The sequence below is a fragment of the Myxocyprinus asiaticus genome, chromosome 41 (assembly GCF_019703515.2).
Source record: "Myxocyprinus asiaticus isolate MX2 ecotype Aquarium Trade chromosome 41, UBuf_Myxa_2, whole genome shotgun sequence".
Classification (NCBI taxonomy): Eukaryota; Metazoa; Chordata; class Actinopteri; order Cypriniformes; family Catostomidae; genus Myxocyprinus; species Myxocyprinus asiaticus.
In genome coordinates, this window is record NC_059384.1 from 10,428,353 (window position 1) to 10,450,890 (window position 22,538).

At 39.5% G+C, this 22,538-nt stretch overlaps 1 protein-coding gene and 1 long non-coding RNA gene across 5 annotated transcripts in view; one reads left to right on the plus strand and one right to left on the minus strand.

Annotated features, from left to right (window-relative positions):
* The window catches only part of LOC127431748 (rho GTPase-activating protein 29-like), a 76,062-nt gene that overhangs the window by 33,411 nt on the left and 20,113 nt on the right, over positions 1 to 22,538 (minus strand). For all 3 annotated transcript variants that reach the window (XM_051682272.1, XM_051682273.1, XM_051682271.1), the window contains exon 3: positions 410 to 553. In XM_051682272.1, coding sequence (XP_051538232.1) covers positions 410 to 553 — 144 coding nt within the window. The remainder of the gene's footprint in view (positions 1 to 409; positions 554 to 22,538) is intronic.
* On the plus strand, positions 72 to 21,913 carry LOC127431750 (uncharacterized). Of its 2 annotated transcripts, none has more exons than XR_007895643.1 (3): positions 72 to 346; positions 3,926 to 4,106; positions 20,837 to 21,913. It is a non-coding gene; the product is annotated as an uncharacterized LOC127431750 (long non-coding RNA). The 2 variants fall into 2 exon arrangements; XR_007895644.1 differs by having other exon boundaries at positions 72 to 342; positions 20,837 to 21,912.

Genomic DNA, 22,538 nt, shown 5'->3' on the forward strand with positions numbered 1-22,538 from the left:
CAAGGACATTGTACTCAAAGTCTAACCGTTTGTCCATCCAACACACGTGCACACACACAAACACACTTGCAGATGCGCATTGTTCTGCTTTTCAAACCGCACTGTAATTTCAGTCCTCTGAGAACATTCTATCTTGACAAACAAAGAAGTCTCTTTTAAGGGATCTGACTTGTGTATGTTCTGTGAGAAACTTGTAGTCCTGCTGGAAAATAATCTCTGACAATTTCAGGTGTATGGTTACCAGTCCAGAGACAAGAGACTTCAGAGTGATGTTCCACTGTGCAATGCAGGACTGGGCAGCCAGTTAGAGGGAGTTTAAGGATCAACGTGTCTAAAGAGAGAGTGAGTAAGTCTCCCCTTCTAATTTTTCTGTACTGTGTCATATTAAAGTTGGAGAAGGTGAGTTTACCTTTGACCTTTGCAATGAGGGTCCCTGCTGCACTGAGGATTTCCACTGAATTGAGGGAGTGGTGTTTCGAAATCACGGCTTTCAGTACACGCAACAGCTCTCCCAGACGCTCGTGAACCACTTGATGTAAACAGTCCTGGTGTTCTGGAAAAAAAAAACACACACACACATTACAGTCATAAGCAAAACATTTTGTAACAGTATAATAGCAAAAAGCAAATCTAGATTTGACGAGTTAAACCCAGAGTATACTTCAGTCAGACGCGATTGCTTGGCTTCCGTGTAGAGGACGCACAGCACAAAAATTCCATTATCAGCAGAGTCCTCGAGCACTGAACAAGTGCAGCCTGATTTTTGAAACCGTGCGTACTTTGAACACGCAGATTGCGCATGCACTTGGAATTATTTGCAGTAATTTCTGGGTCCACAAGGTGGCCGTTGCTGTCACAAAGAAACTCTTGAGGAAGATGCAATCGCCGCTAAACAACAGGAGACGAATATGTACACAACAACAGTGGATGTGCTCGTCAAGAAAGCGTGTGTGAGAAGGTCAGGAGATAACTGCATTTGTATAACTTGAATCTGAAGGAATATAAAGACATCTTTTGTGGTATAAATAAACACTTGAAGATAAATAGTCCAGTATCTCATAGCAGTCATAGCGCATCCGCCAACCACCTGTGTATGTGCGCACAGTCAAATAAAGTATAGTTTGAAAGGCTAGCGTTTGACTATATGCAGACGCTAAGCGTTCGTGTCAAAACCTAAGTATACTTTGGGCTTTACTTGCCAAAGTTTAATACTTAGGGTAAGTGCTAAGGTTAGGTTTGTTCAAATCACTAAGGCCAGAAACATACTTAACGCAAGTATGCGTATACGCAAATTGGCCAGTGCATTGCTAACGTGTGGTCTGGCTGAACATGCTATGTGTGTGTTCTTGCATTACTGTGGTGGGAACAACCCTCAGTGCTCAAGGGAGCAATAGAGTTACTATCATAAATCTGTGCCATTAAACTGGATTTGTTATTATTTAGGTAATTTGTTATAAATATATTTACTTATATTTACTTGTTCTGCAATATTCTCTTCAAACTGTTGCTCCGCCATGACTCGTAGAAGCAGACAGTTCACAAAAATGTCCGCTATAGCGCCCCATGCTGCAATATTGAGAATTCAACAGATTTTGGAATGCAATAACAAACAAAATCAAGCTTGCGTAGCTAGAAGCGTCTGCATTTACATACTTGCGTAGAGTATGCTTCGGCCTTTACACTAAGTATAAGCAATAAAAATTGGCAAGCACCACTAACAACAGCAAAATAATAACAGCATATAACACCATGATGGCAAAATAAAACTTTGATAAGACACACAAAACTCAGCTTTAACCACTAACACACACACACAAATATAAGTAATATGTGCACATACCAGACATCTCAAATCAGCTCTGGTAATAGACCAATAGTTTGTGTTTTTAATTTGACACCTAATGCCAATGTGTTGACACTTAATGCCAATCCCAAAAATGTAATCAAACACTTAACATGACTTGACAGAAGAACAGCTTACACTTACTCTGAATAAACTTTTTGTTTAGATTAGAAACCTGCAGTTTGAAAGTGTAATGGAATGAACCAGTCTGATTAATACCTTGAGTCATCTCATTTTCTTAAAACACACTTGATTCAGAGATACTCCAAGTGAATAGTTGAGATATCCATTTCTCTTTTATCCACTTGATTATGTAACTTTGGACTGTTGATTTTGTCTGATCATTCCAATCACCCACGGCACAACCCAGCAACGGTGCCGTCCACTTTCCAGATTCATTCAAGCTCTTCATGGGGGTATTTACACCATGTGTTTTCACTGATTGATACTAGCTATCCGATCATGAAAAGACCCAGTTTAAATGCCCTCCAAGACAAGATAGCAGTCAAGGAGGTAGTTTGAGATGCAAAGAAGTGTAAAAGTGTAAATTGGTCAAGTGTAAATTCATCTGGTTGTTCAGGCCACATTTGTATTCTTTACTCCTCCCAAATGGAAACTACGTACGGCCAGTCTCTTTTTATCAAATGAATGCTTTAACTAATGCAAATTAAATCTAAAGTTAGCCATCGCATCCAGTGCAGACTCCCCTCTCTCTCCCGTTTAACTCTTTGGTTTTGAAAAAGTAACAAAGAAAGTAATCTGTTGCCTATTGTACCACAATCGTTGACACAATTCTAACTGTCTCCTATTTTTAGTTTTTTATGAGACACATCAAGTGCAGCTAAATTTCACTGATCGGCATCATTATCATCATGAAAAAGAACTCCCCTATACTTCCATATAGCACAAGGTTAGAAGATCGAATATATTTGTTTTGCTGAAACATATTATTAATGAAATGTGCATATCCAACTGGTAAGCAATCTAATCAATCAAGACGAATTATGTGACCAAGTGTAAATAAGCATTAAGATATCTTAAACTGGAACTAAACTTCCCTCACCGCTGTCTAAACTGTGGCCTCTTTCTGCACAGGTTCTTTTGACCTGTTTTCCGCATAGATTTGCAATGACACAAACACACACCCACACACTCACATAACCATAAACACATTCAGGGACACCACGTCCAGTCGCACCCTCTCCCGGCTGTCAAAGCCACATTTGTGCTGACAGTGGCTTCTGGATTACCCGTCGCATGGAAAAGGGGATCAGGGAGACTTTACCCCCTCTACCCTCTTTTTTCGCTCCGTCTCTTTTCCGTAGAGCAACAAAAAGAGACCGTGGTGGAACTAATGCTGCCGTGGATGGTGACTGCTATGGAAATGACAGCTGCTCTCTGGCCAGAAAGACTGTCTGACCACATTAGTATTACGCAGAAGAGTTATATAGGTGAACAAATTGTTATTATATATGGGTTTATTGAATTATCAAACTGACTGATTTATCAAAAGGAGCACTTATTAAAAATCAAAAGTATGAAAGCTGATCTAGAATCATTTGCGTCAATTTCTCTTGGAAAAAAAGGCCATGAAGGGTAGAAGTTGAAACACTAATTAGTATTTAAAAATCCACCCCATAATTTGATTTAATGTGTAGAGTCAAGCAGGCTTCCGAAGTAGGCTACCCTCCAGGTGCAGTGTGGTGTAGTGGCAAAATTATAGGGTGGATAAACGGAAGGCTGTAGATTCAAATCCCACAAGGAATCCATGAACCATCATTTTTGATCCCTTGAGCAAGGGCTGGAATTGTCCTTGTAATAAGAGTTCTGCTAGTCACTTCGGATAAAACATCTGCTAAATGACTATTCACTTCATGAATCAGTATGCCTCACTCATAGAGTAACATATCTACATAACACTGAAGTTCACCCCTGCTGCCCTTACCAACAGCAACAGCAGAGTCTGCCACTGTCCTGTGGCTTTGAACCTCATTTATCTTCATCAAGTGTCATGCATATCCACTTTCTGATGAGATAACTTGGTGTTATCTTATGAAAACTGAACCAAACCTTTTGTTTCAGTTTTCTACATCCAATCTTCACAAGCTCCCCTGCTGTTCGAGAGAGGCCAACTCTGCACTTCTGACCCCGAAACCCCTCGCTAGGAGTGCTATTACACATCAGATGAGGTTATTGCATGTAGGAGTGCATAGCGTGTCTTTCTGTGAGTCTTTTCAACTGAATGTCTCACTCTGAGTTGTGGGTGAGTGTTTTTTCGGTGATTGTTTTGTCTTAAGTCACCATCCTTTCCAAGTTAAATCATCAACAGCTATTAAGTCAAAAAAGGCCTTAAATGATTCAAAAGGAAGTTCAACTTCCCCATTATCACTCTTTTAGGGAGTTATGTATGTATATTTCTGGGTAACAGTGAGAGGTGGTTCAAAGATAGGGGCAGTGTTTAAGTTTTTTATATTTTTTTTTTTTTATGCGTTTTGGGTTTTGATAAGAGAACAGTTTAGTGCAGGTTTGAGAAAACATTTCATTGGCCACACTGCAACTGGATACTGTGTCACTCATTTTCTGAGTGCTTATTCCTGTTCTGTACAAACAAACTTTGGTTGTTTACACGAGTGAAAGCCTCATTCTACAACTGGATTCACCCTCAAGAAATTCAGGCAGAAACAACAAAATTTTCATTAAATCTGCGTAGTGTGTATGAAAGAACAAGTAGTGCGTTGCTAGCAAATTGGAGAGACAAAGGTGTGTGCCTTGACTCATTCATGAATTTTGAAGTCATAAACAAAAAATAACATCTCTGTCAATGGTGGTTTACTAAAAATTGCTTCCGAAAAATATTAAGTCTTTGGTTGGAAATATTATTTGGCTAAAAAATTTACCAAAACCTCGATTTGATTATCACTATGTCAACCAGTGCTGAATGATGTGAGGGCGTTTTTTTTTGGGGGGGGGGGGGTTTGCTGTAAATAACAGAGAGAATTAATTCTTTTTTGTTGTTGTTCTTTCACAATTTGTTTGTTTCTGGTCAGAGCAGGGCTTAAACTCAAGACCCCAGAGTAAAGCAGAGGCACCTTAATCAGATGGCAAAGTATAATCTTAATCTTAATATTAAGCTTGACCATTGCAAAGCTGCAACTGTGTTACTGGTCTGCTAAACCGCAGGCCAAAAAAAGCTTGCAACATTTCACTTAAGAAACATGAGACTAAGAACATTTACAAAAGTAGAAAGAAGTGTTGGGTGTCTAATTACAAAGTAATTAATCTATTACTGTAATCTAATTACTTTTTAGTACAAAAAGTAGTGTTGCGCATGAAATATTAAATTCTTGTAATCAGTTTAAAATTACTGACTTTCCATAAAGTTAATTAGGCTTATTTTTAATTACCTGGGTTACACATATTTCCAAAATAATGTAGAACACAGCAAAATATACATTAATATGTACATCTTTTTGCGTTTTGTGACATCTGAAGGGTGTGCAACCCCAAACGAATCAATAAACAAGGAAGGAAATACAGACATTATTTATGAATTCAAGCTCAATTCAAAATAACAAATTATTTTGAATTCATTGAGCTAAAAAAAAAAAAAGAAAATAAAAAAGCTTTTCTGTGAAGTATGAAAGTAACTTAAAAGTAGTTAATAGTGTGACTCTTTTTTGTGAAGGAATCAGTAAAGTCAGTAATCTGATTGTGATTGTAGAGTAGTAATTAGTCATTTGTAGTGAATAACTTTTTTTGAAATTTGAAATATTCCTTCAGTCTAGCAGCAATGATTTTTTTCACATTACTTTCAAAAGAAACAATCTGGTAAAGAGAGATAATAAGTAGGAGTAAAAGAGGATTTCACACCATGATGTGAAGACACAGAGTATAATAAGCAGGTGGGTCAAAGATGACCGCCAGTCAGCCCGAGCCTAAATCTCTTAATTGGTGGGGGTCAAATTAAAAACCCTTTTTTAAAGACATTGCATTTTGAATGACAATAACACACACACAAAGCATGGCCCCATCCCCACACAGCACTCCCATTCACATGCACACACAATCACGCATCCCGGGAAGGGGCTGAGTTCAGTTCTGCTCAGTATGGCAGAACAGAAAGAGAATGGGGCCACAAGACCTACTGCCATCAAACACTCTAAATGGCTCCCTGCTCGCTTGAGCCAATCCAAAAAACAAGCAATTAGCACAACTGAGCCCTGGACCAGCGGGAAGGATGGGAAGTTTAGAATCTGATCATTTTAAAGGGATAGTTCCCCCTCAAATGAAAATTCTGTCATTACTTTCTCACCCTCATGTTGTTTCAAACCTCTATGACTTTCTCTCTTCAGTGGAATGCAAAATATTGTTAAAGCGGTTTTACACAGGATGCGGTGGGTGGCAGTCTTTGCTTGCGATCTTGCCGCTTCTCGTTTGTACAGGCGTTTTCCATTTACACGAGAGGTGGTGCGAAGTGCACTGATGCCCCCTACTGTTTCAGTTCAAACAATGTTAGCGAGTGATAAGATGCTGTGTCTCTGAGGCAATTACTGTAAATATTGTTTTGCATGTAAGTAATAGCAAATTAAACTAAATAAAAAGCCACTTATTTCTTCATAAAATGTGTTATTACTGTAAATATTGTATTCCGTGTCTCAGGTGTGTTCTACATTTACTTCAACAAGTGGTCAAAGAAATAGACTTTGTTATTTCATCTTTGTATTGGCATATTTGTATACACTCTATAAATACCTTAAATAACATATAAATAACAATAATCACAAGTGCTACATTTAAGTTTGTTTGTGTTATAAAGTTCAGGAAAATCTGCCACAGCCACTGCCACGTTCTCCTCCATAATGTGTTTTTGACTACGTAAACACTACATGCCATTTGATTGGTTGTGAAAATAATTCCCTCTGATTGGTCAATGACAAGCGGCAGCCACGGAGATATAAAATATTTGTATCTTACGCAGTGTGTGCCTCAAGATGTCGTGCACAACAAAGCAGCAAGATTCTCGTGAACGAGATTGGAAAGCGGCACCAATTTGACTGCCACCTTTGTTTTGTCGCCTGCCACCTCCCTCTCATTGAAAATGAATAGGGAACAAGCGCTGACCACGTACCATGTAAAACCACCTTTAGACAGAAACATGAGGGTGAGTAAGGCTACGTCTACATTAATCCGGATACATTTGAAAACGGTGTTTTCGTTTTCTAAACGCTCTCCATCCACACTGCCATTTTCAAGTGTTTTCCAAAAGTTGCTCATCCACAATGAAACCTATGAAAATGCTTAAATCCCCTTAGTGCACAAGCAAAAATTACCGTTGCATGTATGGTCTGAAATGCAATTGGCCTTGTGTTCTATTGGCGGACAAAAATTCAGAGTAAACTTCTCGTCACCTTTGAAGGAATGCATTGTGAAGGTTGTACAAAGTAAAATGTATCTTTATCAACGCTATCAAAGTGAATAGCAGGCACAATAACACCGCTACAATGCGGGCTGCCATCTTGATTGTTTTGGGTTGAATGGATCACATGACTGTGTCACATGACAATAAATACATCATCGCTTATGGATATCTCTGTCTTCCCCATTCACACTACAACGTGAAGACGGCGTTTTCAAATGTATCCACTTGGGAGAGCGTTTTCAAAAAGCTTAGTTCTCGCTGACAAAAACGCTGTCTCAGTGTGGATGGAAGGCCAAAACGTAGAGAAAAAGATACGTTTTCAAACGATAATGTATTAGTGTGGACATGGCCTAAATGATGACAGAATTTTCATTTTTAGGTTGACTATCCCTTTAACCCTGCAGTTCCCTAATCGAGTTTGTTCTCACTGGGGACCGCAGAGGCCAAACATGACCACTCACCAACAGATTGATTTAGCAAGGAAGAGAACCCCTCACTGGTGATGACGGGAAACCTTGTTGAACCAAGAGCAAACTTTTAGCAGTACAAGAAAAGCTCTTCTGATTTGGTGAACCTTCCTTTTGTCTCTGGGGGCCATTTGCAAACAGTGGGACTGTCTCCTTTGGGGCCTGCAGCATGAGGCATTTATGGAACAATAAATCTGGAGCATTTCAGAAGAAGATGTGACTGTGGGACTCTACATGGAGGAGCTCATGGGATAGGAGTGAAGGAAAAATTATCTTGCACCAATACTGGTGTACTGGCCCACTTCATACAAAGAGGTATATATTTTATCAATGTCTGTGCATGCAGTACTGTATGTCACAATTGAGCCTGCTGTGGCCCAATCAAATTATAAAGAGCTTATAGTCTTTAATGTGGTCCATAACACTTCAACACTTAACAGTCTGCGTGAGGTTTAACCGCACTTAACAAAGGATTATAAAAATCTGCTATTATAGCGCTAAAAATGAATTTTTATTAGAATCCAGAGATGGACAATAAGATTAGCTCTGCCCAAAACTGGAGTTCAAACAACCACCTGTTTCAGGTTAAAACATTAAGGTAACTGGCTGCATCATCTGATCAGAAGTCAACAGCATTACAATCAGCTGTAGGAGACAGTAATTAGGTGATCAACAACTTTAGTTATGGGCCTCCTTTATGCATTAAAGTCAAAAGACTTGGTAAATATCAGACTACTCAGCCTTTAACATGCCCTTTTGACCAGAGTTGCCAGGGTGGACAGTCTAATGCTTTCCTCTGCACTTTCGACCCCCCTGGTGCATTTTTGTTGAGGTAGACAAGGATCACAACATTACATGCACCATGGTAAAGGGGCTTTTGCGTTTAGCATCTCCCCCTGCTCCAAAGTACCCCACTGATCCACATTTTATCCACTCTTTCCCATGACTGTACACAAAGGGCAAACTTTAAAAAAAACACCCTGTATGCTCACACCCATACTCACATGCACAGACTTGCATTGGAGCTCTGAAGGTGCTTTGGTTTGGATCAACAGGTAGAACATAGGCCATTGGAAAGAAACTAGAAGAGGAACATTCATCAGAACTAAACCTTGCCTTAAAGTTAAAAAGTCGTTCGAAAGTAAGGAAGGAAGGATGGATGGATGGATGCTTTGGTACCCTTGAATGACATGGTTGACATTGACTGTCAAGTGCAATAAGAAATCAGGGGACAAATGTGGTCTGATTGTTGAGGAGACACCATTGTGAGAACTCATTACTTTGAGATATACCCCAAACTAATTGTAAATCACTTGAGATTATTACTTTTCAAGTGATTGGAGGACAGCTGATTGTAAAACTGAACAACAGCATTCACTGAGACCCTCACTTTTGGCAAACCATAATGTCTAAGTCTTCACTCCGATTAAATATCTCAAAATCCTGCACTTCAGCCAACACCGTATTTATCCTCCAACATTTCCTTCTGCATATAAATCAGGCGCCTCACATGGAGACAGGAATGTGCTTGATTCTTTCATTTGACCACACAGCTGTCCATCACTCAGAGGGAGAAAAAGACAACCAGCACTCCCTTCTGTTTTTCACGTTTATGAATTGAGCCCCTGCATTCCAGATATGCTTTATTTAAGAAGACTGAACATCTCCCACAGAGCAACGACTCTCCGCTGACCAGCACACAGAGCTTTCTGCATGGTTTACCATGGCAAACCTTTCTCTCTCTGGTCAGCTAGACTTGACATCTACTGTCTGCTTTCAATGTTGGAGAGGTAGACAACAGGGAAAAAATGAACGTGGGTTAGGGTTTGTGGAATGTAAAGCGGATCAAAATATAAAGAAACCTCATAGAGGGCCTAATTATCATAAACTAAAGAAATCTGTTGACAACAGAAAAATCACCTTCACACACAGAGAGACAGATTTTGGTTTTTGGTTGCAACTCTGACAAAAACACAACGAATTGTGTAATTATTGACATTATATTATAGTGTACAATGAAATGTCACGATAATATTACAATTTTGTCTATTTCTCAAAAAGATCAATCGTATGTCTTTAAAAAGACTTGGAATACAGCTCGAAAGTCGTATAGACTAATTTTAAGGTACTTTTATGTTTGTTTGTTTTTTGTCTCGTTTTGGAGCTTGACAATCCCTGGTTGTCAAGATCGGCAATTGGTGCACTGTAATTTTCTTTTAATAAAAATGTCTGCTAAATGACAAGTATATCAAATAAGTCATCTAATAATGTAAGTAGGTTAGGTTTAAGGTTTTGTGTAGGAAAGATTTTGTTGATTAAAAACTCAGAGCATTAACTGTAAAAACCTCATCTGTTTTTAACTCAATTTTAGCACCACACAGTGGACATTTCACCTCTGAACTTCAGTATCATTTCGCAAAAATGTCACTACGGTCATGTAATTTTATGAGAAGAGTCTGTTTATTCCTCATTCTGTTTGATAATGTGTAACCTAATGTTAAATTGGGCATAATGTCCGTGAGAAAAACCAGACAGGCCGAGGATAAGCCACGGACAGGGTTTCCACTCCCAACATGAAGCTGTGTCTCTTTGATGGGCTTTCCAGGGCCTCAAATGCTAAACAGGGCCAATTAATCTTTAACCACTCATCTTGTACCAGGAACCCACTGCTCGAAAACAGGATTGGAGTCAGATCAAGTGGACAGGCCTATTTGGTCTTGCAGGGCTATTTTAGCACCCCTCACCATGTGTGTATTTGTGTGGGAGAGCCGAGGAGATTAGTCCATTCCTTATGTTATGGGGGTAAAGAGTCCAAGGTGACACATTAAATCTACCTCTTTCCAGACTATTTTAATCCAGTGTTGGGGGTCAATGGGAGGGCCACTTTGATCTAATCTACAGGATACAATTGCCATCTTGGTTTCAAAACCCTAATCCAGAAGAGTGAGGTTGGATTGGGGGTTGTCTAATATTAAGGTTAATCTGTAGACATTTGCTATGTTGGGTTCGGAGATAAAGGACAAAGCTTCTGAGGTCCTTAAGGTGTGGTATCACGTTGCCTTTGACAAGCAATTTCAGTTTCTCAAGATTGTTAAACATTCCTTTGTGTCCTATGTTTGACTGGGTTACAGTTCTCCCCAAACCTTTCTTCCTGTTCTAAACAGAGTTCCTTCAGGGCCATACACATCGAACAAGTTTTTGTGTTCATCTGCGCTCTTTTTCGATTGTTTTTCTATGTAACCATATGCTAGATGGACGTCTTTGACCACTGGACACCGTATCAGGTAAAATAACAATGTTAACTTTTAAAAGAGCGTCTCAAGACACCTGCATTCTGTTATATTCTTTGCGCTGCTTCTAGCTTTTTTTAGAGCAAGAACGCTAAAAGGCCCTTATGTTTGGACTTTAAGCCAAGATCTCAGAACTATCATGTAAATTAATCTGAATTGGACTGGTAAAAATATATATTTCCCGATGCATTGCGATCTTCATTTGAACGATCTGCATTTGAACAATATCGATTCTTAAATCCCAAGATCAATCTTTTACTATATGCGCTACTCTCTACAATGCAGGTAAATCACTCGCATATGAGAGCAAATTTTGCACTATGCGACTTAAAATCCATGCAATCCAGCTGTCATTGAATAATCTTTCTTAATACCCTTTCTGTTCTTTACAGTCAATTGCTGATCAAAAACAACAACAAAAAAACATTTAATTCTAATCAAGAATAGCACGGATGAAAGTAAAGAAGCCATTCGAGTCCTCTCTTGTTAATACATGCTTTTTACAGACGCTCTTTACAAAACTGACGGTTTTCTTAAAGAGACGGTGCCAATTTCCAGCTTGTGATTTACAAATCAATGTAAATCCTTGTAAATAGTACACATTATGTATTACACAAGATGTAACATATAATATATGCAATATAATATATTTGCTGATCAAATACATGGATTTGCACATTTTTAAAAAGCCAAAATATGACAAAAATTATGGAAAACAAATAAAATATAATTTGTAAAATTAATATTTTCGTATTGTACCTAGTTAGAAGGTACCCAGAATAATTAACAGCATTAGCTGGGAGAGAATTTATTTTATTTGTAAGCATAATGGACATTATAACTGAAATAGACCAATATGAATTGATATAGAATCAAATCAAATTGATAGCTTGTGAATTGGAATTGAATCGAATCGTGAAATCTGTATCAATACCAAGCTCTAGATCTGAAAATGTTCTACTTTGAGGAAAGACAACGTGCATACTCCAAACACTGCATCTTCTGGCAGCCTGATATCTGATCCGTTGGACCCTGTGTAGACTGTGCTGGCATCATCAAAGTTCACAGCAATTAATTCAAAAATTCCACATTTTGTTGTGTTACAGCCATATTCTAAAATGGATTAAATTCATTATTTTCCTCAAAATTCTACAAACAATACCCCATAATGACAACGTGAAAGAAGTTTGTTTGAAATCTTTGCAAATGTATTAAAAATAAAAAACTAAAAACAAAATAGCACAGCCATTTTCAGATCTCTCCAGAGATGTTCAATCGGGTTCAAGTCTGGGCTCTGGCTGGGCCACTCAAGGACATTCACAGAGTTGTCCCATAGCCACTCCTTTGTTATCTTGGCTGTGTGCTTAGGGTCGTTGTCCTGTTGGAAGATTAACCTTCACCCCAGTCTGAGGTCCAGAGCGCTCTGGACCAGGTTTTCATCAAAGATGTCTCTGTACATTGCTGCATTCATCTTTCCCTCGATCCTGACTAGTCTCCCAGTTCCTGCCGCTGAAAAACATCCCCACAGCATTATGCTGCCACCACCATGCTTCACTGTAGGGATGGTATTGGTCAGGTGATGAGCAGTGCCTGGTTTCCTCCAGACATGATGCTTGCCATTCAGGCCAAAGAGTTCAATCTTTGTTTCTCATGGTCTGAGAGTCCTTCAGGTGCCTTTTGGCAAACTCCAGGCAGGCTGTCATGTGCCTTTTACTGAGGAGTGGCTTCCGTCTGGCCACTCTACCATACAGGCCTGATTGGTGGAGTGCTGCAGAGATGGTTGTTCTTCTGGAAGGTTCTCCTTTCTCCACAGAGAAATGCTGGAGCTCTGTCAGAGTGACCATCGGGTTCTTGGTCACCTCCCTGACTAAGGCCCTTCTCCCCCGATCGCTCAGTTTGGCCGGGCGGCCAGCTCTAGGAAGAGTCCTGGTGGTTCCAAACTTCTTCCATTTATGGATGATGGAGGCCACTGTGCTCATTGGGACCTTCAATGCTGCAGATATTTTTCTGTACCCTTCCCCAGATCTGTGCCTCGATACAATCCTGTCTTGGAGGTCTACAGACAATTCCTTGGACTTCATAGCTTGGTTTGTGATCTGACATGCACTGTTAACTGTGGGACCTTATATAGACAGGTGTGTGCCTTTCCAAATCATGTCCAATCAACTGAATTTTTCATAGGTGGACTCCAATCAAGTTGTAGAAACATCAAGGATGATCAGTGGAAACAGGATGCACCTGAGCTCAATTTTGAGTGTCATGGCAAAGGCTGTGAATACTTATGTACATGTGATTTTTTTCGTTTTTTATTTTTAATAAATTTGCAAAGATTTCAAACAAACTTCTTTCACGTTGTCATTATGTGGTATTGTTTGTAGAGTTTTGAGGAAAATAATGAATTTAATCCATTTTGGAAAAAGGCTGTAACATAACAAAATGTGGAAAAAGTGAATCGCTGTGAATACTTTCCAGATGCACTGTATACTACCTGTACTACTGGGATGTGGCCAAAAGCATTAAAACTATCAGTGTTATCAGAGACAACATAATCTCCCAAAATCTGATGCAACATTAGAGATGCAGGGGCAGATATCATTCCATAATTCAACAGATATGTGACAAGGAGGAGGGCAGGGCCGGGCCGTGACTACGCACGCCCGGCCCCCAATCGGGCAAATCAGCCGAGGAGAGGGATAAGTGCAACGAGATGTGGCAGCCTGAGGAGAGAGAGCTACAGGCAGCTGCTCTGTATGCATTTACCTTGTGTTTAAATGTATTAAAAACATTACTTTGATGCTTCGTTCAGTTCCCGCCTCCTCCTTCCCATTGAACCCTGTTACATTGGTGCCGAAGATCGGGAAGGAGGAGGGATGCGCCGTCGTAGAGTCCTTGCCACTGCCATTCACCCCAAAGTAGCAGGAGGAGTTGCTACCAGCCGCCTGGACGCGGATGAACGGCCGCCATCTGCGAGGGGAGGAGGGGCTCACTGCCGGCTGCCTGGAGTGGTGGGGCCGCTGCCAGGGGCGGAGGAGTTCCCTTCCGGCCGCCAAACTGTGGCGGGGTCAGAAGAATGGCTGCCATCCGCGAGGGGAGGAGGGGCTTGCTGCCGACCATCTGGTCCACCAAAATGCAGAGGGGCATTCTGTCCGCCAGAGGGTGGAGGAGTGAGCGAGGACCAGGCGACAGCGTGTCTGGGAACCGGCAAGTAAGTTTTTCCTCTCTCTCCTCTCTCCCTCTCACTGTCGCTCCGCGTTGGCCTTTCCTCTCCTCTATTTGTTGTTTTGTTTTCCCTCCCCTTGTCTCCCTCCCAGGTCACGGAAGGCAGGAAAGGCCTGCCGGTAGGCAGGGCTGGAAGGGGGGGGGGAGTGTAAGTCATGCCGGGGGTTCCCTGGCTTGAGGCAAAGGAGGGAGGAGTGTGACAAGGGGGAGGGCGGGCTAATCAGCCGAGGAGAGGGATAAGTGTATCCAGATGCAGCAGTTCAGGAGAGAGAGAACTACAGACAGCTGCCCTGTATGCGTTTATGTTTGTGTGTTTTTGTGTTTGAGTTAATTAAAACATTACTTTGATGTTTCATCCGGTTCCCACCTCCTTCTTTCCATTGAAGCCTGTTACATGATACCATGTTATAAAGATTTGATATTCAAGTTGTATTTCAACATGTCTTATTTCATCATGAGGGCCAATTAAAGTAACAGTTTCATTAAGAACACTCTTGTGGGTGGGGGCCTGGGTAGCTCAGCGAGTATTGACGCAGACTACCACCCCCGGAGTCGCGAGTTCGAATCCAGGGTGTGCTGAATGAATCCAGCCAGGTCTCCTAAGCAACCACATTGGCCCGGTTGCTAGGGAGGGTAGAGTCAAAAACCTCCTCGTGGTCACGATTAAGTGGTTCTCGCTCTCAATGGGGCGCGTGGTAAGTTGTGCGTGGATCGTGGAGAGTAGCATGAGCCTCCACATGCTGTGAGTCTCCGCGGTGTCATGCACAGCGAGCCACATGATAAGATGCACGGATTGATTATCTCAGAAGCAGAGGCAACTAAGACTTGTCCTCCACCACCCGGACTGAGGTGAGTAACCACGCCACCACGAGGACCTTGTAAGTAGTGGGAACTGGGCATTCCAAAATTGGGGAGAAAAAGGGATTAAAAATTTTTTTTTTTTTAAATAAAAAAAGAACCCTCTCCTGGAAAATCTCACCCATCCAGAGAAGAAACCACACCTGTAAATCTGAAATTCGAGAAAAAAAGAGAAGAGAAAGAGATAAAGTAGCAAGTGGGCTAAAAAAACAAATTCTGGGCCAGAACACAACACAAATTTTGTTTTAGTGTGACTAACCATAAAATTCCACAAATCAGCAAAGACCTGCTAGTACACAGCTGTCCGCAGCCCACACATGTACACTGGTACAGCCAGCCCTGTAAACTCACAGACAGTTATGCCTTATCTATAATTCTCTGTGTTTTGCTCAGTGTAGGAATGAATATGTCACCTTGCCCCACACTCAGCTCTCTCGAAGGACTCTAATCTCTGCTCCATGCCAACCTCCTTAATGGGCTTCACTGCTGAGAAATGGTAAACTATTTAAAAAAAAAAAAAAAAAAAAAAAAGTTGGACTAATGTGTTAAAGCTTCCAAGCCTCTTACGTACAAGAGATGACTATACGTTAAGGTTTGTGAAATAGTTAGGGAGTTTGACAGGTTTACTGATTCTGGATCATATTCTCATGCACAGTCCACAGAAAAAAAAGATGCACTGATCATCATCACAGCGGCCAAGTTTAAGGTGGCTCTGATGCATGTACTGCATTTTTTATACATACAGGAAAAAATTGTTGTGAACTGTCATGAAAAATATTTGATTGCCTTTTTTTTTTTTTTTTTAATGGAACTGAAGTAGGCTAATACCCGGTTCTTGATTCCCAACCCTTATTCTACTTTTCCCCCTTTTTTAAACAAGACGGTGTAACTGGATCTTCAAAGATGATCCAGACTTATTTAAAATGGCTTTGAATAAGAGGGTCTTTGAATAAGAATATCTTCAAAGCAGCCATATTAGTAGCTCTTTATTAGAGAACTGGTGGTGCTACTACACCAAGTATATAATATCTAAAGAGATCTGGAGTACAGCTTGACCACAGCTGCATTAAGATGCCAGAATGAGCCACTAAAATGACGCAGGACATCTAAATTTATTTAGGAATTTCACAATGGATGAAATGTCAAACAAATCTCTAAAACAGCACATTGATGTCTCAGAGGGCCTGGTGCACAACTATTTTCCCATAAAACTTTACAGTGGGACAAAGAGGACTTGAATTTCTAAATTTACGAGCATAAAAATCGACACAACATAAGAGTATTCTTTGAGAGACAGGCTGTATTATCACATGGGAAAAAAGACACAGTAATCCGCAAAACATTCCTAGCTCGACACCAGGAATTACTCACAATGACGTCTGTCAAATGAGAGTGTTGCGAAATACCTGGTGAGAAGTTCTATGTGCCTAACAAGTTAAATATTGCAAGAAAGCAGGAAAAATACTGTGAAAATTACATGTCAACAATTTTACTCACTGTGGTGAGCAGGGCGGAGCCGAGTGGTGTCTGGGCAGAGCGAGGCCGGGAAGTTAAGTGGCAAATGACTTCCACCTGTGCGCCACACCGGCCTCGTGTTACAGCGAAGGGAGGTGAGAGTATTTAAGGAGAAGAGACAGCGGCAGACGTGAGAGAGATGCACGAAGCTTGTCCGTGTTCTTCTGTGTGTTTTATGATTTGACGTAGCTGGCTGAAAAGCAGTGCAGGTTTTTGTTTCTTTACACACTGAAAAGTGTTATTAAATGTCTATGTGTTTGTCAAGCTGGTCCCAGTTTCCTCCTTTCCATAATTGTTACACTCACCTTCTACCATTCAGCCAAGCGATTAAGTCATCTAATACAAATGACTCTGAAGAGACTGAGAATACTGAAAGATTTATTCAACCAACACTTATCATACATATTTGACTCAGTTTAAATGTAAACTGCACAAAAATTCATCTTATGACTCTTCATCTTAATGTCTTTGGGGGCATAAAATCAGCTGTGCTAAAACTAATCTGCATTAACGTAGCGCAAATAAAAACACATTACGAACTATTCTCAGAAACATGGCGTGAATGGACTAGCTATGCTTCCCAGAACTCATTTGAACAGCAGAAAGCAACTCATGTGTACAGTTCATGTGGGCCCTCAAGTCATGCCTCTGTTTGAAGGTTGGCGGTCACAGGGCAAGCGGCGAGGGTCACCAGCCCACAAATCAACTCACAATGGGGGCCAGAAAATCACGTTTAGCCGATCAGATCAGAGGAAGCCCCCCATGCAGGGCAGGCTGGAGCACAATGTGGTGCCACTGGGGATGAAGAGGGGTCTAATCCCATATATAGCCTATATATAGCCTCGGCCTGAACCCCACTGCGAGGGCAGCTTGGACCCTCCACAAACTCCACAGTCACAATAAGAGACCTTTCTGAATCGCACTCTTCAAATTTGTCTAGTACAAGAAATTAATTTACTTCATCTCATACATTACAATTAAATAAGAGGGCTTTGATCTTACAACACTGATTGCATGATGATCATTTTGCTCTGGTAGCAGAAGACTGTTCCAAGCCTGTGATTGTTCAGTACATTATATGACAAAGATAAGACTCATTGGAGATGGACTGTACAGTAATTGTATTTAAAGGGGTTTAAACAGAAGTTCTCTTTTATTTAAGCCAAACAGACATCCCGTTTTTCCCAGGATGATGCGTTATTTGTGACTCTTTTCACATGTCCCAACTTATATTCAACTAATTTAAATTAAAGTACAATTGTGAGGTCAGGACACAATATACAGGATGCATGGCCACTCTGCTGGACACTTTATTCTAAGTATAAATTATGGTTAGGACAAGTGTTGTTAATGTTTTGATGGTCCGAAATAGAACACAATACAATCTAAAATTTAGATTTGAAGATTTTGTGAAGATAATGTTCATAACACTTTACAATAAGGTTGTATTCGTGAACTTTAGTTAACACAATAGTTAACATAAACTAAAAATAAACAATACTTTGGGAGCATTTATTAAACTTAGTTTAAGGTTAATTTCTACACACACATTTTGTACATTAAAAGTTGTATATGTTAACATTAGTATGCCAAATTTAATACTAAGGGTTAGTGTTTTGTTCAAATTTCTAACACTAAACTATGTGCAAAATCCACAAACCTCATCAAACATTCAATCACATTACCTAATTATCATATAGATTATCATTATGACTCATTTTATTCAATTTAACTCCTTACATTCCTCACTGTACTAGGACAGGACAGTAACATTGACAATAGTTTATGCAGGGTCTTTTTTGTCCAAAGTGTCTAACATTCAGCAACTGTTGATCTAAGGTACTAAAGCAACAAGTGAGCGTTTGTTCTGGTGGAATGCAGAGTATGTGGGGGGGATGGGAGAGGAGATGACTGCTTTTCCCACCCCTATCAAAATGTTGAGCCCAGCCTGTGGTAATGGTCGAACAGCAGAGGGTCAATATTGATTTTACAGTTAAAAATACACCCAGGTTGGTCAGCTTAAGGTTACACCAGCACTAAACAAATAGGAACCTGTAAAATGAACAATACTGTACTGATATTCAGGGCACAATTGCAAGAAACACCTTAAGTTTAGTTATAATTGTAAGGGGTTTCTTGCAACCTATTGCTTTTGCAAGATGTTGCATATACAACATAAGGTGTCTGTATAGGGGCATGTCCACGTTCAGAGTTTATAGTTTCAGCGTTCCACTGTGGATGAGAGGCATAAGCGTAGCAAATTCAATGCTTTTTCAAACGAATTAGGCCACATACTTACTAATTCATCTTCGTTTGAAAACTCAGTTTTCAGTTTCCTTACGTCATTGTTTTGAAAAGTAAGCAATAATGGGGACCGTTTTCGAAATGTTCAGTTTTCGGTGGAGGAACATGCCATTCCACATGCCGTGTGGATGAGAGGTGTAAACGTAGTGAAATTCATGCATTTTCAAATGAAGACGCATTTGTGTGGAAGTGGCCTTGGTGTGGATGTGGCAATAGTCCATGAGCACTTGGCATATAGGCCAGCGAAGCATAAAGAAAATACTGAGTGCACCTTTTAGATATCTGGAATTGGTGTTTGTTGACAGCAAAGAACAGCTTTCCAGGGAACAATTTAGTGACCCATACAGTATGAGAGCTACAGGGCAACCCAACCATTTGAAATATGAAGGAAATTATATAAACAATAATCTGATTATTTACCCATCCTGCACTTAGGGAAAATTGAAACTATTTACTGTCCCTTGAGAGTGCTTCACACAGACTACAGGGCGACCAAAGCAGGTGCTACACTCCAGAATACAGCAACAGGTTTCACTCGTCAGCCAGTCACAGGTTTCTGGCCTATATGAGGGATGTTGTCAATTTCTTAGTATGCTGGACAGTTGTGTATAATTTCAACAAAGCCAAAGTGTCCCTAGAACTAATGACTTATAAAACAACTCAGGCTCTGAGAAATAACACAGAAATTGTGTATTCATTCGCACAGCATTCTGAGAGGCAAAATGCTCACTGTGGCTCTTGTCAGAAATGAGCAGTATGAATAAAGAGTCTCCAAAACATCATAAAGAGAGCAGTGAACCTTACACACTTTATTTCCATCACTGAATAGAGCCAGTATTAATTACAGCCCATCTTGATTTTCATGATCAAAATAGCTGACACATGCCCACCACCCTACTGCTTGAGTGAATTGCCCATGGGACAAATACAACACCTGAACAGCTCAGCAAATCAAAAACATCACAACCTGGCTTAAAATATCAGTCAAGAGTTGAATCCAACAATGAATATTCTGTAAATGCCACCTGACATGCTTTATTGTATTTTATACCACGAGTCTGTTGAATGCATGATTCTGATTGGTTGACAGACTACGGCTGGGCGATATGACGATATATATTGTGGCGACGATATAAAGTATCAATCGATAAAGATTTTGCTATATCGTGTATATCGCGATATGTAAATATCCATGTGCACAGCGTGGGCTGGGCTTCATGTGAGACAGAGAATTTAAGAACAATGAACAGAGTTTTTAATGGCAAAATTTAGGTGGCCGCCAAAGCAAATTCAATGACATTCATCTCGTGTTTGGCTCTTCATAAGTGCTTATTATGATTCTCATCTGTTCTTATCTCAACTGTTATGCCGACGATACCCAACTTTATATGTCTTCAAAACCTGATGAGATTTCACAATTCTCCAAATTTGCGGAGTGTATCAATGAAATAAAAGATTGGATAGCCAGAAATTTCCTTCTACTCAATTCTGACAAAACAGAGGTACTAATTATTGGACCAAAAACCTCTAAAAATAAGCCACTAAAATATAATTTGACTCTCGATGGATGTACTGTTACATCATCTTCAACAGCGAAGAACTTAGGTGTTATATTTGATACCAATCTGTCCTTTGAAAATCAAATTACCAATGTTTGTAGAACAGCATTCTTCCACCTAAGAAATATTGCTAAATTACGACACATGCTCTCTGTTGCTGATGCCGAAAAACAAATTAATGCATTCATGACCTCAAGACTAGATTATTGTAATGCATTACTGGGAGGATGTCCAGCAAGTTCAATAAATAAACTTCAATTGGTTCAAAATGCTACCTGATCTATAACTCTGCAATAAATTGAATGGCATCTATGCTAATATTATTTTATTTGTTTCCCTGTCTCAACCTCGGGACTCACCAGAACCGGCTGGATCCAGCTCCATTCCTGCTTTGTGTTGTTCTCCACTGCTATGTGTCACTGTGTGATGATGACTAATAGCAGCCGGTGCCAGCCAAACATCACTTCAGTCTATTACGATGGACTTCAGAGGATAAACTGATGCCAACTCCAACCATAAGACATGGGATACTTCATATGCCATTGCCTGAACCTTGGACTTATGGTAGACCTCACTGAAATTACTGACCAGGTTGAACTGCGATGCACCTAACTGATCTCTGCTTGCATCACCTCAGTCTAATAATGGACTACACTCTTGAAATGGAATACATAGACTTTCAATTAATTGCCAACAAAACCCTTCATCAGCCAACTAACAAGGACAATTGCATCTATGTGAACTTCTGCAGTTAATCCAGCATGAACTTCAAAGACATTAGTCATTAATCTTACAATTCATACAAAATCTTTGTTTTAAACACTGACCCTTTACACTTAGCTTAATAATTTTAAACCATGACTTGCACTATACATAAGTAATATTGGCATTATATTCATGATGTTAGCCAGAGGGGAACTGGCCCCTACAGTGAGTCTGGTTTCTCCCAAGGTTATTTTTCTCCATTAAACAACATCTTATGAAGTTTTGTATTCCTTGCCACAGTCGCCTTCGGCTTGCTCACTGGAGTTATAAATACAATTATTATTTAGTTACTTATTTTTAAACACAATTCACAATCGTATTTTATCAAACTACACAATGATGACTCTAAGACATTATAGATATCACAGTTTTTTCTTCTGTTTATGCCTGATTTTCTGTAAAGCTGCTTTGAAACGATGTGTGTTGTGAAAGGCACTATACAAATAAAAATGACTTGACTCATCTGACATGCGTATCTGTGTTTCATGTTCGTGTCGAACATGAAACAGCTGACCATCTCTGGAGCATGGAGATGCAAATCATTTTTGACCCGAATTGATAAAAGAAAGACATCTCCACAGAACTGGATGAATCCTAAACAAGATAAGAAAATTAAGAGGAACTTGTTAAAACAGGTGTGACATCTGTGGTGTGGGTTCACAAAAGCCAACACAGAGCAGAAAAATAAAATCTGCAAACTGTGTTGCACAACGATACTCACTCGGAATACAAGCAATCTGTTTTACCTTCTCAAATGAAGCATGCAAAAAAAAAAAAAAAAAAAAAATATATATAATAATAATAATAATAATAATATATATATATATATATATATATATATATATATATATATATATATATATATATATATATATATATATATATTATGAAATCCAAAAGATGCACTTTGCAGGCTGCTGAGAGTGTTTCCTCATTTTGTCGCTTTCGATAAAAGCATCTGCTAAATTAATAAATGTAATGTAAATGTAATTCTGTCTTTTTATATATATATATATATATTTATTATTTATTATTTATTTTCAGCAAGAAGTGTTTACATAATTTTGGATATTTTCTGCAAGTGTTTATTTTCGTTGGATTTTTTATTTTTATTGATTTATTTTTTTTTTTTTTTACTTATGCATTATTTTCTTTGTTGCATTGCTTTGGGACGATCTTGAGTTTCTTGAGGAAAGTTTATATTAATAATAATAATAATATTGCTTTTCCAAATTCCAATATTGATTTTCCCCCAAAAAATTACTATATCGTGATATATATCGTTATCATGATATAAAA